This window comes from Tripterygium wilfordii, chromosome 3 (assembly GCF_013401445.1).
Source record: "Tripterygium wilfordii isolate XIE 37 chromosome 3, ASM1340144v1, whole genome shotgun sequence".
Lineage (NCBI taxonomy): Eukaryota > Viridiplantae > Streptophyta > Magnoliopsida > Celastrales > Celastraceae > Tripterygium > Tripterygium wilfordii.
The window spans coordinates 777,147-803,704 of NC_052234.1; the positions used below are offsets into that span (position 1 = coordinate 777,147).

At 38.9% G+C, this 26,558-nt stretch overlaps 1 protein-coding gene and 2 pseudogenes across 1 annotated transcript; all 3 read left to right on the plus strand.

The window, feature by feature from the left end:
* Positions 1–535: 535 nt before the first annotated feature.
* On the plus strand, positions 536–11,594 carry LOC119992794 (annotated as a pseudogene).
* A 1,045-nt stretch (positions 11,595–12,639) lies between these two features.
* On the plus strand, positions 12,640–14,510 carry LOC119989149 (valine N-monooxygenase 2-like). Its single transcript, XM_038834498.1, has 2 exons — positions 12,640–13,669; positions 13,841–14,510. The coding sequence occupies exons 1-2, from the start codon at positions 12,671–12,673 to the stop codon at positions 14,468–14,470; spliced, it is 1,629 nt and encodes a 542-aa protein (XP_038690426.1). The 5' UTR covers positions 12,640–12,670; the 3' UTR covers positions 14,471–14,510.
* Positions 14,511–17,574: 3,064 nt separating this feature from the next.
* Positions 17,575–23,170, plus strand: LOC119992819 (annotated as a pseudogene).
* Positions 23,171–26,558: the final 3,388 nt, after the last annotated feature.

The window sequence follows — 26,558 nt, forward strand, 5'->3', positions numbered from 1 at the left end:
CTCCGCCACTCACAAGACTATTGCGCATTTACAGCTCAATTAATATTTAGTCAAATATTGATAGATAAAACATATTGCACTAAAAAGGAGGAAGAAGACAATAGTATTAATTTGTTTTCTTCTTTCTTTCTTCCTTTCACTATTTTTGGAGTAACGTACACATTTTGTCTTGTTAAAACTTTGTTCACTTATTATTTTCTCCTGTACGATGAAAAAGAAGAAACAGAAGAAGAGGAATGCCCAACTGGATATTCTTGTTTACCATTAATTAACATACTGAAATTCAAGTAATTATTGCACCACCAGGATGAAATATCCCATTATTGTAGTGATTTTGGAACAGAAGTGCATGCCCCTCATTGATGACAATTTCTATGTTTAGGTCCTCTACTAGTTCAAGCCCTACGTACAGCAGTTGCAGTAGTCTCTGTAAATTGCAGTTTAATTCCATATCAAGATTAATAAGAAAGTAAATCAGTCCTGATTTCGACGAATCACACATCATCTTGCAGTAGTCTCTGCAAAATTGCAGTTTACTATTATCACTAAGCGTGTTTCCAATAAAGAAGTATTTTTAAGCAACCTGTGGTCCAAACCCTATATATACCTGGAGAAGTTCTAGCTTGCTGAGCAACTTAGTATTCCTTCTCTTGTTATCCCTAGACTGACTTCGTTTAAGGCAAAACAAGATGTCTACTAGCATCACAACCGCAGCTCCTCTTAGCTTCCTTTCCTCCACCACCACAAACGCTACTGTCAACAGCAACATCAAAACCCTAATAATCGCATTCCTTGTCTCCGTTATTGGCATTTTGAAGCTCAAACAAAGGTCGTCAACACTCAAGAAGGTTAGCAAGGGCTTTCCACTTCCTCTAGGACCAACCCCATGGCCTATTCTAGGCAACATCCCCTAAACGCTCCATTTCAAGCCCACATTTCGATGCATGGATACACCAAATGATGAAGGAAATGAACACTGACATTACTTGCATTCGTCTTGCAAACACCAACATCATCCCTGCTCTTTGTCCAAAAATCGCCCGCGAAATGCTTAAGAAACATGATGCACACTTCGCCGACCGGCCACTTTCAGTGTCGGCAGATGCAATAAGTGATGGATACATGACAACAGTCGTTGTGCCTTACAATGAGCAATGGTAGAAAATGAGGAAAATCTTGGTGTCCGAGATTATTTGTCCTGCAAGGCACAAGTGGCCGGCTTCATGATAAAAGAGCTTAAGAGAGTGACAATCTTGTGTTCTATGTTGATAACCAATACAAGAACAACAAAGATGTTAACGCAAGAATTGCAACACAACATTATCGTGGCAATGTGATAAGGAAGCTGATGTTTAATAGGAGATATTTTGGGGAGCCAGTGGAGGATGGAGGGCCTGGTCCTGATGAGATTAAGCATGTTGAGGCAATTTTTACGGCACTTAAATATGTCTACTCATTTTGTGTGTCTGATTACTTACCTTTTCTACGAGGATTGAATCTTGATGGACAAGAAAAGATAGCGAAGGATGCTAATAAGACAATTAGGGATTATCAAAAGGTTAGGTATAGTCTAATTAAGGAAAATATGCATTAGAGAGAAAGAGAAAACCGTGATGGAACAACACTGGCCAAGCCTCCACCAAGTCACCCGCGGCCTCCTACCACCGCCTCCTCTGCCGACTACCGTGAAACACTGGCCAAACCACCATCCTGCAAACAACAGCCACCAAACCCAAAGATCCAACCCAATAAACCCAGCCAACAAACATCACTTGACCCAGAACACTCCTCATCAAACACAGAGCCAAAACACCAACCCACATAACTCTAGTCTTTATTATCAACAGCATATCCTCAGCCATCATTATGACCCTAACCAAAACAAGCTCGTATCGCCGCCAAAATTCTACTTTGAGAATTTTCCCCAAGACTGGGATGCATCTGCCTTGAAGAGAGCTTTTTCCTACCACGGAAGTGTGGAAGACGTTTACGTACCGGCTAAGTTAAATAGGAAGGGTATCAGATTTGGCTTTGTCACATTCAGCAGGAAGGAGAACGCAGAGGTGATTCTGAATAGCTTGCGAGGAATGTGGATAGGTACTTACAAGATACGGGCAAACAGGGTAAAGTTTGATCTCAAACGGGGTCTTACCCTTCGCAATCCCCAACAGAAGTCTATGACCAAGGTCGGAATGAAGTTGAACCAAGAATATAGAGCAACGCAACAGGTCCAAGGGAGACGCTATGCCGATGACGTTAAAGAGGATTATAGTCAAAAAAAAAAGGAGAGGTAGAGAAGATGGCTACGAAGAAAAACATTGAAGATAAAGGAGAAACCAGTAGAAAAGCTGAAGATCCGAAAACCAGCGAAGGTGAAGTGTATGTGGAATATTTTGCAGTTCCCAAGGACAGAGAATGGTTGGAGAGATCTGCTGTAGGAACCTAATGGCACTGTGATTCCATACAACAAATCAAAAAGAGGTGCACGGCAGATAGCAAGATCAATTATGAGATTATACCAATGGGAGGGAAAATGGTGCTTCTGACTTTTCCTACAAGTGAAGAAATGTCTACAGCAGTTGCAACCAAAACGGATTGGATTGAAGACTATTTTGAACAAATAAATCCTTGGCAGGCCAAAGATGTCTGCGAAGAAAGATATGTCTGGCTTAGGTGCAAGGGTATACCATTGCATGCTTGGAACAATGGTCTTTTCATGATGATTGGGGATACCATCGGGAATGCTGTTTCTATAGACTACGCAACTGCTCGCAAACAACGTTTGGATGTGGCTAAAGTCCTCATTTCCACACCAAGCAAGGATCCTATATGCCTAACCATAAACCTCTCAGTTGATGGAGATATTTACCCTGTCAAAATTGTGGAAGAACCCTCCGACGGTCCTTGGTGCAGTCGTATTTATAATGGGAGCGATCAGGAGAAAGGTGGGGAATGTAAAGATTGGGAGGAGTGGCTGGCGGAGATAGAAAGTTTCAAAAACTGCAACTCTGGAAGGTTTGATAGTCTGAAGGATGCCGAAGATGAAGATATGGACTCCATCGGAAGCTCTTCCGGCATCAACAGGCCAAGGGTTGAAAAGAATGGTGACCGGAAAATGCAAATAGGAAAAAGAAACAACCCATATGCAGCTAAAGCAATTTTTCGTCTGCAGAGTTCGTCGGTTGAAAGCGGCACCGGCGGGAGTGGCCGGAGTACAACCCCAACGGGCAAAAGGCAGAATTCAAATTCAAAATTTAAAGGTACAGCTGCTATGACTGAGGGTGACAGACCTGATAATCTGACACATAGGCATCATTTTTTGAACGGGTGTTGCTAAAGAAACTCACCCTAGTACCTATGATAAAACAAACATCAAGTCTCATCAAAATTTTGAGTGGGTCAAATCAATCAATGTTTATGTGTATCATTGTTTATACTATATACGTGTGAAGGTGTATATATTATGTGGGTGTACAATGCATAAAGTGTGGGGCCCTCATTTAATCCATGTGTATATGTGTATATACTATATACGTGTGACAGTGTGTATATATTCTGTGTGTGTACAATGCATAAAGTGTGGGATTCTCATTTAGACTCACTCTAGCACTTATGATAGATACATAAGAGTCACACATGTTCAAAATTTTTGCAAAAATTGTGATCAATTTAATGACTAATTAATGAGTCATAAAATAATAATTGATGAGTATTAATTGGAATATCGTTAGGGTGTGTTTACATTCACTCATTAAATTACACTATCCGAGTCGTATTAGTCGGCTCTGCATAAAATTCGAGAGGAAGAAGTTTAAAATACAAAAAGAACATAATCGTCATTTAAAAAGGACGTAGTCGGTATTTTAGTAATTGTTGACGAGCTCCGTTTCGGACGAACCATACCTTGTTGGAAGCGGAACGACTACAGAAATCGTACTCTATGCCTCTTGGCGTAGACGTTCGATGGATTTTAGCCATCCGAGTTCGTTTAGGGCCTCATATTATGCCTCAATTACCCGATGCCTCCCATTATGCCTCAATGGGTTCACTTCAAACTTGATTGAGCAACTGCATGGGCTACCCCATATGAGGAGCGAATTCATGCGTACATGCAGTATATTCGTCCTAGGTTTCATTCTGAAACCATTGTGTTGGAAGATTAGAAATGTAATGTGTCAATATATTTGAATAAATTTGTTTTAAATATTCAAAACTTTTGTGTTATTTAATTTTTCCTCGTATAAAAAAGGGAAAAATCGGAAATTCAATCAGATTATATTAACTTTCTTACAATCTCTGTATACAAATCATGTGGACAAACACTATCTCTCTTTGCATGCATATATATATATAAATACATGTTATAACAATGAATCTAACAATTAAATATTATAATTGTGAATCTAACTTAATTATTTGTTTAAGTAAAATAATTAATAGTAATAAAAAAGTTGGTTTTAATATATTTTTTTCATCATTTTCCTATTTGTATGTGTGTGTGTGTATATATATATATGTATGTATGTATATATATGTATATGTATATGTATAGATATGTAACGCACGAAATGGAACATGGATCCTGTGAAAGTTAGTCTGTAGGGAGGTTGAAAGTTTGTGGCACGTACTTTAAGGAAGAATAACAGTAAAGAGTGTGTTTCAAGTCCCAATAATTCTCTCTCCCTTGTCTTTCTCTCATAATCACTGTCTTGTCTCTTGTGTTTGTCCCCATTTTGATTGTTTTTGTACGGGCTGAGAGAGGTAGGAAAAGTAGAGTGGGTTTAGATAGTAAATAGTGTGAGTGTATTTAGAAAATCCCTTTTTGAACAAGGATAAGGTGGCAGAGGTGGAAGCAGACAAAGGCACTGAGCTCTCTCTTCAAATTGTGTACGGAGGTGACTCGTTCAATCCTATACAGACTGTTGTCAAGAACGGCGAGACTAGGGCCTATGGGCTGGGCTACATTTTGGAAGAAGTGGGTGAGACAATTCCCTTGAATGGGCCAGTGATTTGCACTGGACCCAAAGAAACGTCTAAAGGGGTGGTAGATGTAATAAGGCCCAATGAAAGTGACCATGAAAGTGGTAGACTTAAAGGGCAAAAAAGACGAAAACAGAGAGGAAAAAAATCCAAAATTGCTCACACGGAGGATAGGAGTCTCTCTCGACTGATCTTGGCGAGACTGATTGCCTGCTAAGGCCGGAGACGATTAGTTATTCAAAGGAGGTGGAAGAGTCTTTGGGTCGAAAAAAAGGTGCTCAAAGGAGACCAGTGAGAAAAAAATCTAGGTGCCCTCAATCCTCTCTAAAATATGGTCTAATGCTTGCTCAGCTTCAGAAACCAATGAAGAGGAAGATCAGGCATTTGAGTAACATCATTCATGAGGTCGAGAATGATAAAATTGCTGGAATTTCCATCTCTGATGAAGGAATAGCTAATAGAAATAGGATTATATGCACTCCAAATGAAAACAGAAGTGGAGATCACATAAGCAATGGCAGTATGAACTCAGGCAATGGAGAAAGAACTTTAAGGAAAGAAGCTAGGAAAACTTGGGAACTGGCAAAGGCAATTGGTTTGAGTGGCCGTGGCAGTGATGATGTGATTGAGGGGGACATTCAGCATATGGTGGAATGTGAAGATAGAGAATGGGGTGAAACCCAACAGAAACCCTAGGCATCTGTCTCGTTTCCTTGAGTTTAGGTCCTTTTTATCTCAATGACCAACTTTATTTCTTGGAATATTAGAGGGGTGGGTAGTTCTATCAAGAGGAGGGCAGTCCAACGCTGGATTAGAGAAAAAAATATTGATGTCATTTGTCTGCTTGAAACAAATATCTCTAATGTGGATTCCAATTTGGTAAGATCAATATGGGGCTCTGATGGTTTTGATTGGAAAGCTTGTGATGCAGTAGGCCTCTCCGGTGGAATTATTTGTATTTGGAGCTCTAATTATTTTGAGATGCATAATGTAATTATTGGGGACAGGTATATCATCTTGGAAGGAATTATTCAAAGCTTGAAGCTCAGATGTGTAATAGCTTCCATTTATGGTCATAACTCTGAAAGTCTAAGGCTAAAGCAGTGGGATGAGATCTTCTCTATTAAGTCCACAAGCATGGTTCCATGGCTAGTTTGGGGTGACTTCAATGAAGTGCTTTGCCCTGGTGATCGTTTGGGAGGAGAGCACACCACAAGGGGAATGAGTCTCTTTGGTGATTTTCTTAACTCTTGCAACCGGTGGAGCTTCCTCTTCATGGTAGAAGATACACTTGGAGAAATAAAAGAAGCATGAGTCGTATAGACAGGGCTTTCTTAGACACTGGCTGGTTACAGATTTTTCCTAACATTGTTTTGCAGGGACTCAGCAGAGGTCTATCAGACCACTGCCCTCTTCTTCTATCTCTTACTGATCTCAATTGGGGACCTCGGCCCTTCAAGTTTTTAAACTGCTGGTGGGATCACCCTGGGTTCTGGAAGTTCATTTGCTCTTCTTGGATTGGCTTCAGTTCTTCTTACTCGGGGGACTACAGCATCGTCACCAAACTGAAGTTGCTGAAAGAGAAACTGAAGGTATGGAATTCTGATATTTTTGGGAACATCAATGAGAAAATGAAGCATATTGAAGCAGACTTAGACAATTTAGAAAAACTAAAAGAGTTGCGTTCGTTGGACAGCAATGAGGAAAGTAACCTTAGAGATCTCATAGCTAGTCTTTGGTCTGTTAGCAGACAGCAAGAATCTTTGTGGAGGCAAAAATCTAGAGTCAAATGGATAAAAGAAGGAGATAGAAACACCAGCTATTTCCATACAGTAGCCAGCGTGCGTGGTAGGAGTAACAAAATTTTTAGCTTAGTTGGCCCAGTTGGCAGAACAACGGTTCCCTCTGAAATTAGGTATGTGGTTTTTGATCATTTTCAAGCCTTGTATTCAGTTAATAACTGGAAGAAATTTGATATGGATGGTCTTCGTTTTAAGAGAATCAGCTCTCCTTTAGCAAACTCCCTTGAATCTCCTTTTTCTTGCGAGGAGATCAAACAAGCTGTTTGGAGCTGTGACAGTAACAAAGCTCCAGGGCCAGATGGTTTTAACCTGGGTTTCTATAAAAAAATGTGGGACACAATTGCTGTAGATATCTCGAATATGATGGGTAGATTCTTCAGAACAGGATGGCTTCCTAAAGGTATCAATTCTTCATTCATTACTCTTATTCCTAAACTTTGTGGTGCTGAGAGATTGAAGGACTTCAGGCCTATTAGCTTGATTAGTAGCCTTTATAAGATTATCTCTAAGACTTTATCCAACAGACTCAAGCAAACGCTGAATATTGTGATAAGTGATGTCCAATCTGGATTTATAAAAGGGAGACAATCCATGGATTCTGTATTGATGGCCAATGAAGTTGTAGATCACTTGAAAAAAAGAAAAAAGCAAGGTTTTATCCTTAAGATTGATTTCGAAAAAGCCTTTGACACAGTCCAATGGGGATTCTTAGAAGCAGTTCTTGTCAAGATGGGGTTCGGTTCCAAGTGGATTGGTTGGGTCATGGAATGTTTATCTACAGCAAAAGTTGCTCCTCTTATTAATGGCTCCCCTACAAGAGAGATCAATTTAGGTAGAGGTATTAGACAAGGTGATCCATTGTCGCCTTTCCTTTTTATAATTGCTGTTGAAGGATTGCACCAGATGATTGAAAATGCCAAAGAATTGGGGCTGATAGAAGGGATTCCTGTCAAGGAGGGTGGAGTCCAAATTTCACATCTGCAATACGCAGATGATACAATCTTTTTTTGCCCCAATAACAAAAAGGTTTTGAAAAATCTGAAAAGGGTACTTCGGTGCTTTGAGCTTCTCTCTGGTCTGAAGGTAAACTTTTTTAAGTCATCCTTAGTTGGCATTGGCATTCCAGATGTTAATGTTAGGAGGATGGCCACTGCTTTAAAATGCCAGACAGAGTCACTTCCTATGAAGTACCTTGGTATGCCTCTTGGTGGGAACATGAAGAGATCAAGCATGTGGGATCCAGTGGTCAAAAAGGTAGAATCAAGACCGTCCATGTGGAAAGCCAAGCATCTCTCCATAGGAGGAAGGCTAACTTTGATCAAGTCAGTGCTGTCCAGTTTGCCAATTTACTATATGTCCCTCTTCAAAATGCCTAAGGGAGTGGCTCAGAAAATAGAGAAACTTCAGAGAAATTTTCTTTGGGGGGACACAGAAAACCAGAGGAGGATGCATAATATCAGCTGGGATATTGTAACAAAGTCTAAGAAAAAAGGTGGTGCTGGTGTGGGTTCTATTTTGGAGAAGAACAAAGCTCTTATGTTCAAATGGATATGGAGATTTAATACAGTGGCTGATAATGACAAGGTGGGTTGGAAAATTTTGCTACAAGAGAAATATAGTCTCCCTGAGTTCATCATGCATGCCTCCAACTCCCATAACTTCTCTGCTAATTGGAAGAATATCCAAAAACTTTTGTCACCCTCAAATGGAGCCACTGAAAAAGCTATAAAGGAGGGCCTTGCTTACAGTATAGGCAATGGTCATTTGGTGAAATTTTGAGAGGACACTTGGGTCGGCTCTAGTCCCTTGAAAGATTGCTTCCAAAGGTTGTATATGGTTTCTAGCTTGCATAACTTTCCAGTTGAAAGTTTTGGAGTGTGGGATGGAGTTAGATGGAATTGGTCAATCCCATGGAGAAGGCAACTATTTCAATGGGAGAAGGAGCAGGAAAATGAACTCTTGAACAAAATTGGCAACATAGTGATTTGTCCTTATAAAAATGACAGAATAATTTGGAGGCATGCTAGCAATGGGATTTTCACAGTTAAGTCTCTCACCCAAGCAGCAGCTACTTATGAGTTCCCAGCTCTTGAAGATTCTCTTACCAAGGTTTGGAATGGTTGGGCTCCCCCCAAAGTTGAGTTCTTCTTGTGGTTAGTTCTTGGTGGGAAGATAAATACCAGGGAGAAGCTTTCAAGGCTTGGGATTGTGGAAGTCAATCAGTGTCCTTTCTGCCAACTTGTTCCAGAGACCCTCAATCACTTGCTTTTACACTGCCATGGTCCCCCTTCTTTATGGTATCATGTTATAAGTTGGTGGGGTTTTAGCTGGTGCCCTCCAAGTTCAATCTCAAATCTCTTCAAAGAGTGGCCTTCTTTTGCTCATGGTCAACATCAAAAAAGGGTCTGGTACATGATATTTGCTGCTGTGATTTGGACAATATGGACCGAAAGAAACAAGGTGGTTTTTGATGATGCTGAAGTAGAGTGGAGTAATGTGTTGTACTTAGTATTCATCAGATATGGACTATGGCTTAAAGCAATTAACATTTCAATTCCTTACAGTGGTCCAGAATTAATGGCAGCAAGTGATGGGGTGAAATTCAAGATTCTCCTTAATAAAGCTCCAAGGCCGGTGTCCATTTGGGTTGCTCCCCCTACTAGCTACTTGAAATGGAATACTGATGGTTCCTCTAGGCTAGATAAGGCAGGAATTGGTGGGGTCTTAAGAGATAGTAGTGGGAATTTCTTGTGTATCTTCTCAGGCTCAGTAGGAAATCTTGATGCAACTTCAGCTGAGATGAAGACCATTAGGAAAGCCCTTGAGATCTCAGTAGCTCATGGCTCAAGTAATGGGGTGAAACTCATTGTGGAATCTGATTCTCGCAATTCTGTCTCCTGGCTCAAGAATGGTTCCTCCAATCCATGGTCTATGGATCAGGATTGTAATGCAATCATTAATCTCACTAAGGTCTTTGCTGCAGTGAATTTTGTCCATATTTGGAGAGAGGCAAATGGTGTGGCAGATTTCTTAGCCAAGAAAGGGGTTGATAGACTAGATTTGATGGTGTCATGGCTTGTCTAATGTCCTTGAATCTTTCCCTTCTGTTGTGTCTTTCTTTTCTCTAGCGTTAGTGCCTTTTTTGTTAAGGTTATTCGTGGTTGTAAAAGGATATGTGTTGCTGCCTTTGTAATTTCTATTCTTTCTAATAAATTCTGATTTATCAAAAAAAAAAAAAAGGGATTATCAAAATCCTATTATCGATAAGAGATATGGAGAATGGAGGAGTGGTCAACGGAAGGAGATAAATGACCTTCTTGATGTTCTTATCACTCTCAAAGATAATGATGGCAAACCCTTGCTCACTCTAGATGAGATCAAGAATCAAGCAGCTGTAAGTTATTTTCATGCATGCATGAATTTGTATTATTATAATTATTATATATTTTTATTATGACGTAAAGAGTAATTTTCTTGTCCTTAATTATCAATGCAGGAGATCATGATGGCAGCAGTTGATAAACCATCAAATGCTATTGAATGGGCGATGACGGAGCTGATTAATCAACCTGAATTACTCAAAAGGGCAACCAAAGAAATAGATATGGTGGTGGGAAAAGATAGGCTTGTGCAAGAATCCGACATAGCAAACCTTAACTACATCAAGGCGTGTGCAAGAGAGTCATTCAGCCAATTGGAAGAAAAAGGCGGTGAAAACCATGATATATATACATATAATAAACGAGTTAAGCGTGCCATTCATGTATGACGTATCTATTCATGCATGCATTTGTAGCACGTGTGTACGACCAATAGTGCACATATACGCGTCTATCAAGCTGGCAACATTTTAACTTTTTTTATTCACAATTGAAAAAGGTATTTTTAATTAGCAACCTGACCACACCCTATACGAAAATGTTAGGGATCCAAAGTAAATGGGATCTCAATAATTTATCTTATCCCATAATTGAAGTAAGTTTAGGGGCTCACAAAACTTGGTGATTGAATCAAAGAGTGACATGTCAGTTACAGAGATTCCTATCACTTCTGAACCCTATATATATACCTGGACAAATACAAGCATGTTGAGCAACTTAGTATTCCTTCTCTTTATTAGCCTTACACTTGTATGGTTTAGAGAAAAACAAAATGTCTACTAACATCACATCTGCAGCTCCTCTTAGCATCCTTGCCCCCACCACCACAAACACCACTACCAACAGCAACTTCAAAACCCTAATACTAGCATGCCTTGTCTCCATTATTGGCATTTTGAAACTCAAACGAAGGTTAACACTTAGAAAGGCTAGCAAGGGCCATCCACTCCCACCAGGACCCACCTCATGGCCTATTCTAGGCAACATCCCCGAAACCTTGGTGAGAGTACCTTGGTGGCTTGTTGATCAAGTTATTAGTTTGTTTGGAAGTTTCCTCCTGAGTTCCTAAACAGAATCGGCAAGTCTTGGTCTTTTTTTTTCCCTAAAGATCTTTGTCTTTTTGTTTAAGGTGGTTCTTGGTCTTGGTCATTTTTTTTTTCCCTACGATCTTTATCTTTTGTTTAAGGTTATTGGTCTTGGTCTTTTTTTTTTCCTAAACATCTTTGTCTTTTTGTTTAAGGTTCTTGGTCTTGGTCTTCTTTTTTTTTTCGTAAACATCTTTGTCTTTTTGTTTAAGGATCTTGGTCTTTGTCTTGTTCTTCACCTTCGCCGTAGAAAATTAAATCTCTACCGACTATGGTCCCATTTTGAGCAATACAAAATGTTAAACCTTTTGACTTGTGAGTCTTGGGGGCGTGCTGTTGTTAGATAAGACTAATGAATCATGAGGGTTGTAGCCTTGTAGGAATCGGACCTTACACTTTCTATAAAAGTGCAAGAGACTGACCAACATAATCTAGTTGGATACTTGTTAACCCAAAATGTTTTCAACAAAAATACTGTTGAAAGATTGCCCAGAAAAACATTAAACTAGCTTGCAACCACTGATCCTACACATGAGAGAACATGTCTTTTGCTGTAATTTTTTTCTTTGTTTCTTGTGTTTGGAGTCTGTGTTTTGTGAGTAGTTATGTATGAATTTCCTGCCTTGTGTGAATGCATCAAATTTTGATTTCTAAAATTGACTGGTAGCTTTGTCTGATAGCACAAAAGGTCGACTGAGGCAGAGCTGTTCTTCCTTGCTAAGAAAACACAAGGAAAAACCTGTAGAACCAAAAACACTTACTCAAGCTCTATGTTAAAATATATGCAAAGAGAACGATCCGATGTCCATTCAACCTCTCAATGTCAATGCTGCTCAAGAACAAATAATTTAACCGTTAAAATATAGATAATGGAGCAGTTGGGTGAATAGAGGTTCCTCATAGCATAAAGAAATCCAACTTGAAGAAAGAAATAAAATTGAATTAGACTCCTTTTAATGAAAACCAAACGAAAAACATGATATATAATAAACGAGTTACGCGCCATTCATGTATGATGTCTCTATTCATGCATGCATTTGTAGCACGTGTGCACGACCAATACCATTAGTGCACATATACGTGTCTATCATGCCGGCCACCAAAAAGAATACAATTTAGTCATTTTAACTTTTTTTATTCACAATTGAAAAAGGTATTTTTAAGTAGCGACCTAACCACACCCTATACAAAAATGTTAGGGATCCAAAGTAAATGAGATCTCAGTAATTCATCTTATTCCTTAATTGATGTAAGTGTAGACGCTCACATAACTTGATAATTGAATCAAAGAGTGACATGTCAGTCATAGAGATTCCTATCACTTCTCAACCCTATATATACCTGGACATATACAAGCATGTTGAGCAACTTAGTATTCTTTCTCTTATTAGCCTTACACTTGCATCGTTTAGAGAAAAACAAGATGTCTACTAACATCACAACCGCAGCTCCTCTTAGCATCCTTGCCTCCACCACCACAAACACCACTACGAACAGCAACTTCAAGACCCTAATACTAGCATGCCTTGTCTCCATTATTGGCATTTTGAAACTCAAACGAAGGTTAACACTTAGAAAGGTTAGCAAGGGCCTTCCACTCCCACCAGGACCCACCCCATGGCCTATTCTAGGCAACATCCCCGAGACCCTCCGTTTCAAGCCCACATTCCGATGGATACACCAAATCATGAAGGAAATGAAAATCGACATCGCTTGCATTCGTCTTGCAAACACCAACATCATCCCTGTACTTTGCCCGGAAATCGCCCGGGAAATGCTTAAGAAGCAAGATGCAAACTTCGTCGACCGGCCATTTTCGGTGTCGGCACATGCATTAAGTGGTGGATACATGACGACAGCCGTTGTGCCTTACAATGAGCAATGGAAGAAAATGAGAAAAATCTTGGTGTCCGAGATCATATGCCCTGCCAGGCACAAGTGGCTTCATGACAAGAGAGCTGAAGAGAGTGATAACCTGGTCTTCTATGTCCATAACCAATACAAGAACAACAAAGATGTTAACGTAAGAATTGCAACACAACATTACTGTGGTAATGTGATGAGGAAGATGTTGTTTAGTAGGAGATACTTTGGGGAGCAAACGAAGGACGGTGGGCCTGGGCCTGATGAGATTAAGCATGTTAAGGCCGTTTTAACGGCAATTAATTATATATACTCATTTTGTATATCTGATTACTTGCCTTTTCTACGAGGGTTGAATCTTGATGGACAAGAAAAGATAGTGAAGGATGCGAATAAGACAATTAGGGATTATCAAAATCCTATAATTGATGAGAGATATAGAGAATGGAGGACTGGTCAACGCAAGCAGATGGAGGACCTTCTCGATGTTCTTATCACTCTCAAAGACGGTGATGGCAAACCCTTGCTCACTCCAGATGAGATCAAGAACCAAGCTGCTGTGAGTCTTTCTTTTTATATATATATAGCAGCTTGGTTCATGTGATTCCATATATATATATATATATATCATCTATTATTGTTGTTGTTTTTTTTACTATTATTTTTTATTATGTATTTGTGTTATGATAGGATGCACAAACAATTTTCTTATCTTTATTTGTCAATGCAGGAGCTTATGATAGCATCCATTGATAATCCATCAAACGGTGTTGAATGGACAATGGCGGAGTTGATAAATCAACCCGAACTGCTCAAAAGGGCTACCGAAGAAATAGATAAGGTGGTCGGAAAAGATAGACTTGTGCAAGAATCCGACATAGCAAACCTCAACTACGTCAAGGCATGTGCAAGGGAGTCATTTAGGCTCCACCCATTGTCTCCATTCAACGTACCACACGTAGCAATCCAGGACACCATTGTCGGGGGTTACTTCATCCCAAAAGGAAGCCATGCAATGCTGAGTAGATATGGGCTGGGTCGAAACCCAAAGGTCTGGAAGGACCCACTAAAGTACGACCCAGAACGGCACATAAACGGACAAAATGTGATGTTGACGGAGCATGATTTGAGGTTTATCTCGTTTAGTACTGGAAGGCGCGGTTGCATTGGGGCTCTTCTTGGGACTTGTATAACTACTATGCTTTTAGCGAGGCTTCTTCAGTGTTTTGATTGGACACCACCTGATGGTTCGACTAAGATTGATCTTAGCGAGGCTGAGAATGAGCTTTGCCTGGTTAACCCACTCACTGCTTCTGCCAAGCCTCGTTTGGCTCTGTATCTATACCCTACATCCAACTAATTAATCATTTTCAAACTATGTGTGTGTGTGTGATGCAGATTGAGATTGAGATATTTCAATTAAATATTTTATTTTGGTATTTTAGGAAATCAATTGTTTGTAAATCAATTAGTATTATTTTTCTAGGAGTCTAGTATCTTTTTAAGTATTTGTTTCCTATTAGAAGTGTCTAGGGTTTCGTTTGGTTTACTATTTAAGGTTGTAACCCTCATTGAGGAATTTCAGTTTTTGAGTTTTGATTGAATAAAATTAAGAGACGGCTAGTCTTTTCTAATTCTTTGGTATTCGCTAGAATAAACAAAGTTTTGAAGCCTTAAATCTGGTATTCGTGTGTCGAATCAATAGATTTAAGTAGAATTGTTCCTGGGATTCGTGTGTCGAATCAACAGGTCCAAGTAGGTGTTCTTTCCACCACACCGTACTGCATCAGTTGGTATCGGAGCGAGGTCTTCCTTCGCAATCATGGTACGGGACGGTAGAGTTGATGAAGTCTATGAAGGTCGTGGTAGTAGGCGGGTTCCGAAAGAGGAGGCCTATGAGCATGAAAATCGTGGTAGTAGGCGGGTTCCGAAAGAGGAGGCCTATGAACATGAAAATCGTGGTGGTGGATGGGTTCCGAGTGAGGAGGTCTACGATCATGCGAGAGATGTTCTTGATATTTTCGATTTAGAGGTAGTTCTTGTAGAAGAACTGATCTTCTATCCAGTTGGAGATCCTATCTTCGATGTTTACAATGATGTTGATGAGCCGGAGGTAGATCGAAAGTTAGAGTCGTATTTGGTTGAATCAGTGTTTGATGATTATCCGAAAGATAAAGAGGAGTTTTTATTAGAACAAGTTGTTGGTGTGGAAAAACCTACAAAATTTGTAGCTAAAGAAAGATTTCATCATGGACTTATTGTAGAGATACAACATGTGGAGTTTATTATTCCAGAATGGCTTGACGACCCACGTGGACAAGGCTCTTTACTAATATTGTTTCTGAATTTAATCAACAGTTTAAAGTGCCATGAGTTGGAGGCTTGTTCTTTTGTTGCATTGACAATGATTGAGAAATCCAGAGTTTTCTTACTACAATTCTTTAAAACTCGACGTCGAGTTTTCTCTAACAAGGGGAGAATGAGGCAGATTGAGATTGAGATATTTCAATTAAATATTTTATTTTGGTATTTTAGGAAATCAATTGTTTGTAAATCAATTAGTATTATTTTTCTAGGAGTATAGTATCTTTTTAAGTATTTGTTTCCTATTAAAAGTGTCTAGGATTTCGTTTGGTTTACTATTTTAGGTTGTAACCCTCATTGAGGAATCTCAGTTTTTGAGTTTTGATTGAATAAAATTAAGAGACGGCTAGTCTTTTCCAATTCTTTGGTATTCGCTAGAATAAACAAAGTTTTGAAGCCTTAAATCTGGTATTCGTGTGTCGAATCAACAGATTTAAGTAGACTTGTTCTTGGTATTCGTGAGTCGAATCAACAGGTCCAAGTATGTATTCTTTCCACCACGCCATGCTGCATCAGTGTGTCTGTAAGAGCACGCAAGGCCCTTTTAAAAGTCATTATTGGAAAATAAAATTAGTAGTATTGATGTTATCACCTTGAAGGATATGTCTTTAATGGTTGTTGTCAATGAATTACTGAGAGATTATGAGATAATTGATCAAAAGGGAATAATGTTTATGGACCTACAATCATATTATATATTGACTTTTTCTAATTCAACTCAAAACACGTCCGTCTTTGGTGCTCCAACATTATGATAACATTATTCGGGAATTTTTCATGTGATTGTGAAGGGTCGCGTTGCATCTTCAATTGATGTTATGATAATGTTTTCCTGCGAAAATTAAATGGATCCCAGTATTTTTGTCCAAATTATCTCAAATATTGATATGAACACACATGATCTAAGTGAAATCGTGGGTCTCGTGCGCCCACATGATGCATAGAAAATCATATGCATCTATCTCAGCATCTCCGAGTTCTATAAAAACAATGGCATCCACCTCTCACTCTCAAGTCTAAAGACACCCAACTACAGAAGATTCAGTTCTCATATAGTTTCCTGTAATTCTGCAAAAGGGTATGGCAACATTGAGTTTTGTAATTTGAGAGAAAAATATTTGAAAGCCGATCCTCACTCCCTAAAGAGCTCTTTGCTAGGTCTCGAAACTATACCCACTCAAGTAATCCACCACCAATAAGGCAATAACCTAACCTTTTATCTTCTTCCATCAACTTTCCCTTTTGTTGGGAGGTATAGGGATTGTCAACGTATGTGCTGGAGCCCAACATTCAGGTGTTGTGTTTTTATTTAAGAAAATGTTTCCGCCTCTCCCACTAGAACCCATGAGCTCGTGGAGATGGGGAAGTGAACATCCAAAATACCAATGTATTCCGCCCCAACACCTTCCCTCCCATTAGGCTTTTTAGAGCAATGTTTACTTCTGATATATAGCAATTCAGCTTGGGATCAACTAGAGGTATATATATACCTCTAGCTAGTTGATCAACTGAGAGAGTTTGTGGAGTTAACCTCCTTTGTGGGTATCATAACGTGATTACGATGTAGGAGCGCACTCGATGTGTCATTACAACCCACTCGAGTAACTTTGAAGTTGTCACCAATTGATATTTATAGACGCAATTGCACGTTTGACTGTTAAGGCGCGGTTCTCATGCATCACTGGAGATTAATGGGAGTCCGGGGATTTGATTACGCATAGGGAAGGTGTTAAACACCCCACAATGCCTGTCTGAGTTGGATAATTACCATCCGAGAGATAGTTTCAAAATCCTGCCACGATTAGTGAAAACATATACATAAATATTTACAATTTAAATATGCAAAAAAAAAATAAAAAATTGGTGTGTTGGTCTTCTATCTTTGACGTTTTGTGTTTGGGAGGGTTGTTGTTCTGGTTTTGTGGTCTTGTTTAGCTCGGGTAGGCTTTGTATCCCTGTCAAAAAAAAGTCCTGTACTCTCTCTGTTTCAATATCAATAAATTAAATTGTCTCAGATTTATCGACAGCAAAGAAAAAACACACCAGATTGGTACGTTAACGTTGTTTTTCACACGTTAAAAACACATCATTATTCTGGCAATGGCCCTAGTCGTCCTTGGCAAAGACCAGTTTGGTACGTCAAAGGTCGTGTTTCACAACTATATAATTAGTCTAGCGCTGGCCGGCCCTAATTGTCGTTGGCAACAACCAACTAGGATTCATTTGTCGTGAGATCAATCTAGACTTGTAGAGTAGTGTTGTCTTGTTGACATTAGTGGGAAACTTTCATTCCATTAGGCGGTGAAAACAAAATGTACAACATCCTCAGATATTTTAAATCTTCTAGAAAGCTTACGTGTTTAAATTTCTCCACTCATGCATGCATGTGCACCACGTTATATATGTACGACCAATAGTGCACATATATGTGTCTACCATGCTGGCCACAAAAAAAAGAATACAATTTAGTCATTTTAATTTTTTTATTCACAATTAAAAAAGTATTTCTCACAAACCTAACCAAACACTATACAAACACTATAAAAAAGTATCAATTTTAATTTCAGTTTGGAATAGTTATGTTCAACCAACCAACGTGATGTAATAATAATAAACTTATCAAACTACTAATTAATAGGAATATTTAAAATTTGTTTGATTTAAGTGTATAAATACTCTTCTTTTATATATGTGTATCTAACTCTTGAAAGGAAATATTTAAACAAAGCAAACCACTACTACTTTACTTGCTCTATATTTTGTCAATAAATTAATTAGAAGACAGTTGTTCAATATTGGGAAATATACACTCTAGCCCATTCAAATTGTTTTTTTTTTTAATTTTACATAAGGTAAAATTTGTTTCCAAAATGATATATGTCCATAATTCTCTCATCCATAAACTTACATAATCTATGTGACAAGCAAAAAAGGCATGCCACATAGATTAAAAAAAAACTTTATTAAATAAACTACATAGACATGCAACATGTTTATATAAATTTATGGATGTGTAGTGCTTCCGAATTTGTTTTACTTAAGTCTATAAATGAAATATTTCAACAAACCGGTAATATCTACCTTATGACTTGTATTTGTTGAATGCGTGGAAAGAAAAAACCATTTCCAAACGGTGTCATGTTTATTATGATCGAATATTCGAATTCCAACAGTTTCAATCTTTTTCAACTCGAGTCACTTCTCCACACTTTGCATATATAGTAACCAAGGGGCAGAGTTATATGGAGGCTTTATTTTTTCAAAAAAAAAAACTATAAAATTAATATTTTTGCCCCCATAAAATTAGTTATTTTGGCCTTAATCCCTCCAAATATAAACAATTCTACTTGCACCCACAATTACTTTTCACATTAGCGTAAATACACCCCCACTTGGGATGAATATTGAATCATATCTCCGCCACTCAATAGACTATTGGGCACTAAATATTTAGTCAATAGTGGTAGGTTGGTTTTATGAACGTTGAGTACTATGTACAAATGGTCATTTTTCTTGGTAGTCTGATAAGGAAAACATATTAAACTTTCTTTCACTATTTTTGGAGTAACGTATACATTTTGTCTTGTTAAAAATTTGTCCACTCATTATCTTCTCTTGAACAGACAAGGAAGAAACCGAAGAAGAGGAATGCCCAACTAGATATTCTTGTTTACTATTAACATACTGAAATTCAAGTAATTATTGCACCAGATGGGTGAAAATCTCATTATTGTAGTGATTTCGGAACAGAAGTGAATGCCCCTCATTGATGACCATTTCTAAGTTTAGATCATCTACTAGTTCAAGCCCAACAGCAGTTGCAGTAGTCACTGTAAATTGCAGTTTAATTCCATAACAAGATTAATAGGAAAGTAAATCACACATCATCTTCGAAGAAAATAAGTCATGATTTCAACACATGTTACTATCATTAAGTGTGGCCATGAAAAGAAATACTTTTAAGCATCCTGACCAAACCCTATATATACCTGGACATACAAGCTTGTTGAGCAACTTACTATTCCTTCTCTTGTTATCCCTAGACTTACTTCGTTTAAGGCCAAAAAAAGATGTCTACTAACATCACAACCGCAGCTTCTCTTAGCTTCCTTTCCTCCACCACCAGAAACACCACTATCAACAGCAACATCAAAACCCTAATAATCGCATTCCTTGTCTCCATTATTGGCATTTTGAAACTGAAACGAAGGCCGTCAACACTCATGAAGGTTAGCAAGGGCCTTCCACTTCCTCCAGGACCAACCCCATGGCCTATTCTAGGCAACATCCCCGAAACCCTCCGTTTCAAGCCCACATTCCGATGGATACACCAAATGATGAAGGAAATGAACACTGACATCGCTTGCATTCGTCTTGCAAACACCAACATCATCTCTGTTCTTTGTCCAGAAATCACCCGGGAAATGCTTAAGAAACATGATGCACACTTCGCCGATCGGCCACTTTCAGTGTCGGCAGATGCAATAAGTGGTGGATACATGACGACAGTCGTTGTTCCTTACAATGAGCAATGGAAGAATATGAAGAAAATCTTGGTGTCCGAGATTATTTGTCCTGCAAGGCACAAGTGGCTTCATGATAAAAGAGCTGAAGAGAGTGACAATCTTGTGTTCTATATCCATAACCAATACAAGAACATCAAAGATGTTAACGTAAGAATTGCAGCACAACATTACTGTGGCAATGTGATAAGGAAGCTGATGTTTAATAGGAGATATTTTGGGGAGCCAGTGGAGGATGGAGGGCCTGGTCCTGACGAGATTAAGCATGTTGAGGCAATTTTTACGGCACTCAAATATGTCTACTCATTTTGTGTGTCTGATTACTTACCTTTTCTACGAGGATGGAATCTTGATGGACGAGAGAAGATAGCGAAGGATGCTAATAAGACAATTAGGGATTATCAAAATCCTATTATCGATAAGAGATATGGAGAATGGAGGAGTGGTCAACGGAAGGAGATGGATGACCTTCTTGATGTTCTTATCACTCTCAAAGATAATGATGGCAAACCCTTGCTCACTCTAGATGAGATCAAGAATCAAGTAGCTGTAAGTTATTTTCACGCATGCATGAATTTGTATTATTATAATTATTATATATTTTTATTATGATGTAAAGAGTAATTTTCTTGTCCTTAATTATCAATGCAGGAGATCATGATGGCAGCGGTTGATAATCCATCAAATGCTATTGAATGGGTGATGGCGGAGCTGATTAATCAACCTGAATTACTCAAAAGGGCAACCGAAGAAATAGATATGGTGGTGGGAAAAGATATGCTTGCGCAAGAATCCGACATAGCAAACTTTAACTACGTCAAGGCGTGTGCAAGAGAGTCATTCAGACTCCACCCAATCGTACCATTCAACCTGCCACACGTGACAATGCAAGATACCGTTGTCGCGGGTTACTTCATCCCAAAAGGAAGCCATGCAATACTTAGTTGATATGGGTTGGGTCGGAACCCGAGGATCTGGAAGGACCCTCTAAAGTACGACCCAGAACGACACTTGAATGGAAAAGATGTGATGCTGACAGAGCATGCTTTGAGGTTTATCTCATGGGTGTTGCTATTCACACCTCTACTTTTACTAGTTAAACCCCCTATTGATTAGATGTTTCATCTCTAAGAAAAAAAGGTACTTTGAAATGACAATCGTATTCTCTAATAATTTTGACTTTAGTTTTGCATGAAATGACAATCGTACCACATGTGCGACAAACGAGACACTTTTTTTCTTTTTTCTTTTTTGCTATAAACTTTGGTCAAACAACGTCATTATTAGGTTGGTTTAAATAAGATTCACACTAAATTTACCATGATTAGCTGAAAATAACATAATGACACAAAAAATTATTTTCATTTTCATTTTAAGATTTATTATTTTTATCTTTTATTTGTATTTTTTATTTTTTTTCATTTTTTACTTCTGGTCTATTTGACTCCCAAAAGTTTAATGAATTATAAATGGAACATGCCCGATCATAATCACCAAATAACATTTCGATACTCAAACAATTGATGTAAATTACAACACTGTGATTTCGGGAGGGAATATAGAATGTCTACACTTAATAAATGCTTCTAGTCATTCATAAACATTATCTTTCATAAACAGTATCTTCATAAACATTATCTTTCATAAACATTATCATGCATAAACAGTATCTTTCATAAACAGTATCATGCATAAACAGTATCTTTCATAAACAATATCATGCGTAAACAGTATCTTTCATAAACACTATCATGCATAAACAGTATCTTTCATAAACAGTATCTTTCATAAACATTGTCTTTCATAAACATTATCATGCATAAACAATATCTTTCATAAACAGTATCATGCATAAACAATATCTATCATAAACAATATCTTTCATAAACATTATCATGCATAAACAGTATATTTCATAAACAATATCATGCATAAATAATATCATTCATAAACAGTATCTTTCATAAACAGTATCTTTCATAAACAATATCAAGCGTAAACAATATCTTTCGTAAACAGTATCATTTACAAACAATATATTTTACAAGTTTTTAGCGTACCATATCGGTGAAAAATTCATTTGTAACATCCACTTCAATGTCTTCTTGACCTTCGTTTACAAGATCAGGTTCTTTTTCTTGTTTTATTTCATTTATATCAATATCATCCTGCCAACAATATAAATTCAGATTAATATATGCTATTAATCAAAATAATTATTAAAAAAATAAAATTGATATATTTACCTTATCACTAGAACCACTTGACAATCTTAGTACTTCACCCCATAATTTCAGATGATCCATAGGAGAGATGGTTGACTTTACAGAAATGAAACTAGTGAAGTTTTCCTAGAGGCTTCAAGCTAGAGAGTAAATAGCAAAATTCTCTCCATCTTTGAGTTAGACAGTACCTGATGCATTGGGCTGCTTTGAAAGGTATGGGGCAGATCCAATTTCTAAAGCCACAGAGGCAAAAGCCATTATATTTAATAGAGTAGGGGGACAAAAGTCATTTCATGTCATTTCATGAGGGGTGAAATAAGTAAAAATAGGGAGTGAAAATAGCAACGCCGTTATCTCATTTAGTACTGGAAGACGCGGTTGCATTGCGGCTCTTCTTGGGACTTGTATGACTACTATGCTGAAAAGAAAACAGAGAAAGAGAATTGTGTATGGTGTTGAGAAAATTGTATATACATTTACATCTATGTTAGTGATATATATAGGAGAAGAAAGCACTAAGTCAAGCCTAAACAATGGCAAACAACTAGAAACATTGCCTAATTTATGCATGCATTTAAGGTAATGGAATCAATAATATATTCTCCTTGATATCCTCCTTGATATCCTCCTTAACATGTTCCTTGATATCCTCCTTAATATCCTCCTTAACATCCTCCTTAATTTCCTCTTTAATACTCCCCCTCAAGTTGGAATAGATGTTGACTATGCCCAACTTGCTAAGTAAGATGGAAAATTGTGGGACACCTACAGCCTTCGTGAAAATGTCTGCCGGTTGCTTCGAGGTTGAGATGTGAAATGTCTTGAGTAAACCGGCCTGAATTTTTTCTCTTACAAGATGACAGTCAATCTCTATGTGTTTCGTTCGTTCGTGAAATACTGGATTTGACGCTATATGTAATGCTGCTTGATTGTCACAATACAACCTAGCTGGTTGTGGATGCTTGATTCCAAGATCACATAGAATGTACTTTAACCAAGTTATTTCACAACATGCCGAAGCCATGGAACGATACTCTGCTTCCGCGCTTGAGCGGGACACTGTGTTTTGTTTCTTAGTTTTCCAAGAGATCAGTGATTGTCCGAGGAACATGCAATATCCTGTGGTGGAACGACGTGTGTCTCGACATCTAGCCCAATCCGCATCGCAAAAAGCATTCAGCTGTATCGGATTAGTGGCAGAGAATAAAATACCTTGTCCGGGGGCTTGCTTGATGAACCGCAATACTCGGTAAGCTGCTTCCAGATGTGGAGTACGGGGCTTATCCATGTATTGGCTAAGAATATGGACAGCATACACTAAGTCTGGGCGAGTAAGTGTCAAGTATATCAACCTTCCAACAAGTCTTCGATAAGAAAAAGGATCACTGATGCACTCTCCATCAGTCTTGTTGAGGGATAAATTTTGTTCCATAGGAGTGTTGACTGACCTAGCAGCAAGGTAGCCTGCATCCTCCAGTATTTCAAGGGCATATTTACGTTGTGAAATAGCAATCCCCTTGCTAGAACGTGCAATCTCTATACCCAAGAAATATTTCAACTCACCGAGATCCTTCAACTTAAATTGTCTCATGAGACCATTTGTAACTTCCTCAATGTCTTGCAGACTATTCCCTGTGAGGATGACATCATCAACATAAACAAGAAGTGCAGTGAAGATGCTACCTCGGGTTCGGATGAAGAGTGAATAGTCCGACTTAGATTGATGAAAACCAGCAAGTTTGAGTGCTGTAGACAATTTTATGAACCATTGGCGAGAGGCTTGTTTGAGCCCGTACAGAGATTTGTGCAACTTGCATACACGAGTCTCCCCCTTTCGTCCGAAACCCTGAGGTAGGGACATATATACTTCTTCCTCAAGATCGCCATGGAGAAACGCGTTATTGACGTCAAGCTGACGAAGATGCCAATGTTGGGTGGCAGCCACGGCAAGCAGGAGACGGACGGTAACAAGCTTGGCAACTGGGGCAAAAGTCTCCCTGTAATCAAAACCTTCAATCTGACTGTAACCTTTGGCAACCAACCGTGCCTTGTAACGTTCAACCGTGCCATCAGGATTGAATTTGATTTTGTAAACCCATTTGCAGCCAACAGGTTTCTTGTGCGGTGGCAGTGGTTGGAGGGACCACGTACCATTTTCTTGGAGAGCCTGAAGCTCTTGGTCCATAGCATGGCGCCATTGGGGGTCCTTGACAGCTTGGGAAAAGGTGGTGGGTGTTTTGATGGCTGAGATGGATGTGGCAAAGGCCCTGTGGGAAGGAGACAAGTTATCATAGGATATAACATGAGATAAAGGGTGAGAAGTACCTGTATGTCCAGCCAATGATGGAGGCGATGACGGTGGATCCCGAGTGGGCAATGAAACCTCCACATGGTAGTGTTGAAGATAACTGGGAGCATGGGTTGTGCGGCGTAGCCGAGGTGCGGGTGTGGAGGTGGGAGTAGGGTGTGGCGGAGACATAATGGGGTCAAGTGTGGTAGTGGTGTCACTATGGAATGATGTGTTTGGTGGAATGTTAGGTGTGTCTGAAGGAATGGGCATGGCACTCGGTGCAGGTGTCGGTAATGGGTCAATAGAGACCATTGGAGTGGGAAACAACGTGGAATTGGGGGGAGGGGAAAGAGTGGCAGCGGAAGTAGTGTAGGGAAATAATTGTTCATGAAAAACAACGTCCCGAGAGATGAATATTTGACCAGTTTCGAGATTGTAAACGCGGTATCCCTTGGTACCATATGGGTATCCAAGGAATAGGCAACGGATAGAACGGGCATCAAATTTAGTAGGACGAGTATGGTGGGTGGAGGCAAAACACAAACAACCAAACACACGTAAATGTGCATAAGAAGGTGTTTTGTGAAAGAGAATTTCGTATGGAGTTTTACCTTTAAGAACAGGAGTGGGAGTACGATTGATGAGATAAGCAGCGGTAAGGATGGAATCTCCCCAAAAAAATTTAGGAAGGTTGGCTTGAAAAAGTAAGGAGCGGGCAACATTTAGAAGGTGACGGTGCTTGCGTTCGGCTACTCCATTCTGTTGTGGGGTGGAAACACAAGTGGTTTGATGCATAATCCCTTTTTCAGAGTAGAAATTATGCATGGAGAATTCAGGACCATTGTCACTCCTAATGACTTTGACGCGAGTAGAAAACTGTGTTTCAACATAGTTTATGAAGGAAAGAAGAGATCCACGTGCATCGGATTTGCTATGTAATAGATAAATCCAAGTACAACGAGAAAAATCATCAACAATTGTAAGAAAGTATTTTGCCCCATTGAGTGATTGGATATGGTATCCTCCCCAAATGTCAACATGAATTAATTCAAATGGAACTTTCGTAGTAATAGAACTCAATGGAAAAGAGTTACGAGTTTGTTTGGCAAGAGGACAAATGGCACAATCATCAACTGAACAAAAATGGATATTTTTGGTAGACAAAGATATGGCCCGTAGGCTTTTGTTAGATAAATGACCTAAACGTTGGTGCCATAAATGGGATGAGTTGGAAGGTGTAATTGTTGAGGCAGAATAACACCCAGATATCCTCGCAACGTCCAAGTAATAAAGCCCATTGCGCTCAGTTCCCATCCCAATCATCTCCCCCGATCGTTGGTCCTGAACAATGCAAGACACATCAGTAAAAATTGCAGAACATAGGGATGTTTTGGCTAATTTGGCTACTGAAATTAAGTTTAATCGGAATGATGGAACACATAAAACATTATAGAGCACAAGATTATCAGAAAACCGTATGGTGCCTATATGTGTTATGGGAGCAATGGCATGATTGGGCAGGTATACATGACGATTACGAATTGGTGTCTTGGTGGTCATAAGAGTGGATGAGCAGACCATGTGATCTGTAGCACCTGTATCAAAAATCCATTCCTTATGTGGAATAAGAGAGTTTGCACAAACTGTGTTACCTGAAACGTTGCTCATTGTAGTTGCCGCATTCACTTGACTAGCCATGTTTCCTACTTTGTTTTGATCAATAAGAGCAAGGAGATCATGATATTGATCTGCCGTGAGGTTGTAGGAAGGTGGTGTGCTATCAGTATTGTCTGGTTGAAAACTTACATGATAAGCCTTTGAACGAGAATGAGAGTTTGTGTTCAAATGATTACTCTTATCACCGTGAGAGTTGGCCCTCTTAAGCTTGCGGCAAATATCGATTGTGTGACCTTTGTGTCCGCAGTAGTCACATTTTAAGTGTGCCCGACAGTTTTCAGTGGAGTGACCAGTAAGGTGGCAACGATGGCAACGGATAGTGGAGAGGTGGGACAAAGGAGCTTTCCCTGTATGATTGAACCTTTCTCT